Below are 5,304 nucleotides of genomic sequence, written 5' to 3'. Positions count from 1 at the left end.
TATGGAAATGCTGAAGAAGAGAATCAGGGATATCAATATCATCTGATCCGCACTTGAAGAGATCTCTGCCAATAATGATGTTGTTCCCCTTTTGAAAACGCCATATCAGATGCTCCAGACAGATTGCCTCGATTTTCCGAAAGCTACGCCATATGGGGGATCCATATGATGCGCCGATAGTGCCTCTACGATACCAGACGTGGAATTTCTTATTGGCTAGATATTTCGATTTAATCAGCTGGCTCCACGGACCATCCCCTTGTATAGCTCTCCAGAAGGATTTGCACAGGAGGGCTCTACCAAAGATTCTCAAGCTTAATAAACCCCAACCGCCCATCGACTTAGGAAGAGAGATGCCAGAGAGTTTTATAAGATGATATTTACGCTTTTCAGCATGACCCCCCCATATGAAATTTGCGGACAGACTGTTCATGTTGTTGATAATGCTCGCTGGAAGATGAAAAAGGTGTGCCCAATAAACAGAGAGTTGATTTAGTATGGATTGTACTAAAATAACTCTCCCAGCCAACGAAAGACAACGAAATTCCCATCCGGAGATTCTCCTATAGAATCTGTCCACCAACCAGGACCAATCGGCTCTCGAATAGCCATTCGCCTTGATTCGGAACCCCAAATATTTAATGCCACTGCTGATATGATAAGCTTTTATACCAAAAAGCTCAAATAGCCAAATAACATCTTCCAGTTTGAGATCAGAATGGAATATAGATGATTTTTCCAAATTTACCTGAAGTCTCGTAGCCCTTTGAAATTTATCCATTATCATATGAAAGCGCATCCAAGTGGACCTGCAAAACATGGCAAATAATAATATGTCGTCTACAAATAAGTTATGAGACAGAGATATGTTCCTGCAAATTCTGAGTGGACGCCATGCTTTCTCTTCAACTGCCTTATGGATGTGTAAGCTGAGAGAGTCAATGGCCAGAATAAATAATAAAGGGGACAGAGAACATCCTTGGCGTAGCCCCCTCTCAGCACTGAAGAAAGGAGTAGGAGAGCCATTTATGATAATAGCGTAATCCACAGGATCAACACAAGCCATGATCCAGTTGATCATGTTGCTCTTCAGCCCAATTCTAGCAAATAAACACCTGATATATGCCCAATCAATACAATCGTAAGCCTTTCTCAGGTCTACTTTAAGTAAGACCGCTTCTCTTTTCTTAGAGTGTATAGAAAATAATGCCTCCTAAGTAATAGCTACAGCGTCATGGATGCTTCGGCCTTTGAGAAAACCATACTGTTCTTTTGAAATTGATTTTGATAATACTCCTTTCAGCCTTTCTGTGATGATCTTTGACATTATTTTGAAGGTGGTATTACATAAAGAGATTGGCCGATAGTCCATAAAATTCTGAGCTTCCTTTTTTTTGGGAATGAGGGCTATATATGTGGAGCTCAACTGCCTGCTGATATTCCCCTTTATTCTGATCTCTTCTAGCATCTTTAGTAGATCCTCCTTGATATGATCATAGAAGTGTATAAAAAATTCTATAGACTAGACGTCTGGTCCGGGGCTCTAGTCCCTATTGAAAGATTTCATTGACGCCAATAATTCTTCCTCTGATATAGGCTGGAAAAGCTGGTCATTCTCTTCTTCATTAAACATCACCGAGTAAGCTTCGATGCCCCACAATATATCCTGAAAGCTTCTATGCTCCATCCTTTGATATTGTTTTACGAAATGAGTTACAGCTTGCTTTGCAATATCTTGTTGAGAGACGAGACATGCTCCATTCTCGTCTTTAATTTTCCATATAGCATTTTTAAGTCTTCTGGCATTTGCATACCTCTGGAAGAACTTTAAATTTTTATCACCTTCTTTCATCCATAAGGCTCTGCTTTTCAGGCGCCAAAATATTTCTTCCTTTTTCAAATATTGCAGCTTCCTATTATGGAGATTCTTGAAGAGACTTCTCTTTTCGAAGGATAGAGTATTATAATCTGTAGAGTTTGTCAACTTCTCTAACTTCTCTTGGATGTCTTGAAGTTCTCTTCTGTTTGCTCTTCTTTTCAGATTCTGCCATTTTTTAACCACTTTCCGGATATTAATCATCTTATTCATAAAATTTTCCTGATGAGAAACAGATCCGCTATATTCATATTTGCGCCAAGCTTTAACAACTATGTCATTAAAGTCAGGTTCATCAAGGCATTGTCTGTTAAATTTAAAAGGGATTCCTTTTCTGATGCCCAAGGACGTCCATCCCATGACAATCGGCCGATGATCAGATATGAGGGAGTTTTCAACCATCGAGAAAGGCATACCGAGGATATCAACCAGGGAGGCATGAATAAGGAATCTGTCTAGCCGCTTAGCAATGTATGCCTCCTCACATCTTCCATTGTCCCAGGTGGGAAGGATAGCGGGCGGGAGAATGTCAATGAAGTTTCTCATAAGAAATTCATTTCGAATCATAGATGCGATAGGGTCCACTTTCTTACCCTTCCCCCATATTTCATCTGAGGAGAAAGTTATATTCAGATCACCTGCAACCAACAAAGAGTCTATATCAAAAACTTCGGATGCAAATAGGTGTTCCCAGTAATCTGATCTATTCCGGAAAGGAGCATATATGTTCAGGATGTTGATACGGCATTTAAGTCCTCTAACATGTGCAGAGATAATAATACCAGCGAGGCATCTGTATGCCTTTGCATTAATCCACAGAGGGTCCCACAGTACAGCCAGACCACCGGATAGACCTATGGCATCAATAGCAGAGATGTGCCAATTAGGGAGCATTTTCCGAAAATATGAGATAGTAATATGAACCGGGTGCATAGTTTCCTGAATTAAAATAATTTTAGGACACTTAGACAAAAAAAGATTTCTTAAGGCCAAGAACTTCATGTCTGCTCCCAGGCCTCGAATATTTACAGAAAGGATAAAATTCATTTTGAAGGAAGATCGGCCTTTCCAGCTCTAAGAGGCCTGTCAACAGAGACATCAGCGATAGGAACATCCACCAGAGATAAATTCTTGAAGCAGCAATCAGATACTATACCCCTCCCCCGAAAATGCCTACTTCCCTTTTTGTTCTTCTTTCTAACAGTGATATTCATAGCAGAAGAAGGGCTTATCCGAGGAGAAGTAGGAGATGAAGGTTTATGGACAGTGAGAGGAGCAAGATCCAGAGATTTCTTAGATAACAAAAAGTCTAAGTCGCTACCAATCGAATTGATAGGCGATTTAGACGGAGAGATTACAGGAGAGGGAGCATTCAATGGGACGGAGCCTTTTTCATCCAGAGAGGAAACAACAATGAGAGGAGAATGCTTACTGCTATGGGAACGGGGATCAAACTTGACAGAAGAAAGAGGGATATCAGGCAATATAGGGACATGATGATCTCCGGAAGGTTCCGCAGGATGATTCGGAGGATGGGGTAACTCATACTCTGAGGCAGTCTCCAACTCCGGCATCGAAGGAGAAACCCGCAATAGTGGGTCAAGATCAACGGGTCGATGGGAAGAAAACTCCTGGCCTTCAATCGGGGAATCAGGACGGAGGGGGAGAGGAGAGACATCGGGAGACACAGAATCATATGAAATATTAATAGGATCATTTGAAGTAATAGGAAATTAAGAAAATTTAGTAAGTCGATGGTGTCTTCTACCCAAAGCTCGCTTTTTCGGGCAATTCAAAATGAGATGTCCAGTATGGTGACATGCAGCACACCGAAACGGCACACCCCAGAAATCCAATCTCTGTCTGATCGACAAATCTCTCCAACAGATGTCGATATGCTCCGGGAATCCACCTCTGAAGGATCTTTCAATCAGAATCCAGGCGATACGTTTGTCTTTCTCAGCCCGACACCAAGGATCAACATAAACACTTCTGCCGACAGCATTACCAATCTCTGATAGAATCTCAGGAGTCCAGAAATCAAGAGGAAGACCCGGAAGTTTCAACCAAATAAGGTTGTTAGAAGGGGTATTGCTAAGAGGATTGAATCCCAGATACCATCTATGCAGAGAAAGAAAACTACGACCACATACCCACTGGAGTTTTAAGATGGCTTCCCGATCCTCTGCATTTAAAAAATGGAAGCAAAACCATTCTTTCAACAGCTTTGCAATAATCGGGGTATACCCGATTATGGGTTTCCAGCGAGCTTCCAGCCAGTCTCGCATCTGATTATCATTCAGAACCGGGAAATACCACCTCCCAATCAAGGCCTTACCTTGGAGACTGTCAATACGCTCCGACAACTGAGAGCTGTCAATCCGAATAGCACTGGGAGGAAGAGAAGTCTTCGTCGGCTTATAACTTTTGCTAGATCGAACCCCAGATAGAGGATTGCTTTTCTGACATGTATCATCATGAGCTGTCTGAGAAGGGATCGATGGATGAACCAGCAAGTCATCCAAAGTGGAGGGCCAGTCAGAGGACGGTCTGGCATTACCGAGGCGAGATTCAGCCTGTATGGCCGCTAAGACCATAGCCTCCGTGGCTGATGAGTCAGATTTAAAGTCCAACATATTAAAGGGATAGATACATGGCGCCCAAAAAACCAAGGGGAGGTTAAAAAAGGATATAGACAGATGTCGCTATCCAAATGGAAGGAGGCTAATAAAAAGAAGGACAGGAGCAGATAGGATCAATCCTATATAATCAGCTGTCGGTACATTCAAAGTACACCTCCCATAAGGAAAGCATATACTCAGAAGGGAAGTCAGGAATAAAAAAACATTCTAGTCACCCTCATAGATAAATGCCAGATATAGGAAGATATTGAAGAAAGGGATTTCCCAAATAAATTGACGGCGCAATAGACCAAAACTTCTAAATATCGGTCCTATATCTGATAGGAGTAGCTGATGGAATTAATACAACCAGTCCCAAGGTGGTAAATTTTGAATTCCAGGTGCACTGGAAAAAACCACTAGACCAGAGAACTAAAACCAGAAACGGGAATCAGAGGAGGTCAAAATCCGATAATCTAGAGGAGAAAGCTATAGTTCAAGGGATGAAATCAAGAGAGATCAGTCTGGTAAGTGTAGCAACAGAAAAAACATAACACACATTTGCACCACCATGGACCCAGTTTATACCGGAAGTCTGAACATGGTTTAGAAATGAAACAGCTACACTGTAGTCTAAAACAATTAATCCAAGACCAGCATGAATTCTTGACTTTATACATAAAAAGAGTCCCTAGGATTTAAGAAATTCAGTGAGCCTCCACAGATAGTGAAAATGGATAATATATTAGAAGCATGCTATAAAGAACCAGAATACCGACCCTACGATGCCAATAAGCTGAGCATAAA

General features: G+C 41.5%; 1 protein-coding gene across 1 annotated transcript; it reads right to left on the bottom strand.

The window, feature by feature from the left end:
* Positions 1-1,543: 1,543 nt before the first annotated feature.
* On the bottom strand, positions 1,544-2,770 carry LOC149258964 (uncharacterized). Its single transcript, XM_089443633.1, has one exon. The coding sequence runs from the start codon at positions 2,768-2,770 to the stop codon at positions 1,544-1,546; it is 1,227 nt and encodes a 408-aa protein (XP_089299759.1).
* Between the last annotated feature and the right edge of the window lie 2,534 nt (positions 2,771-5,304).

The sequence above is a fragment of the Pinus tabuliformis genome, chromosome 6 (genome assembly GCF_031772625.1).
Source record: "Pinus tabuliformis cultivar Carrire ecotype Pingquan chromosome 6, CPIR1, whole genome shotgun sequence".
In the NCBI taxonomy this organism is placed as follows: Eukaryota; Viridiplantae; Streptophyta; class Pinopsida; order Pinales; family Pinaceae; genus Pinus; species Pinus tabuliformis.
The sequence above is the reverse complement of the archived record's forward strand: the minus strand, read 5'-3'. Positions and strand labels throughout refer to the sequence as shown.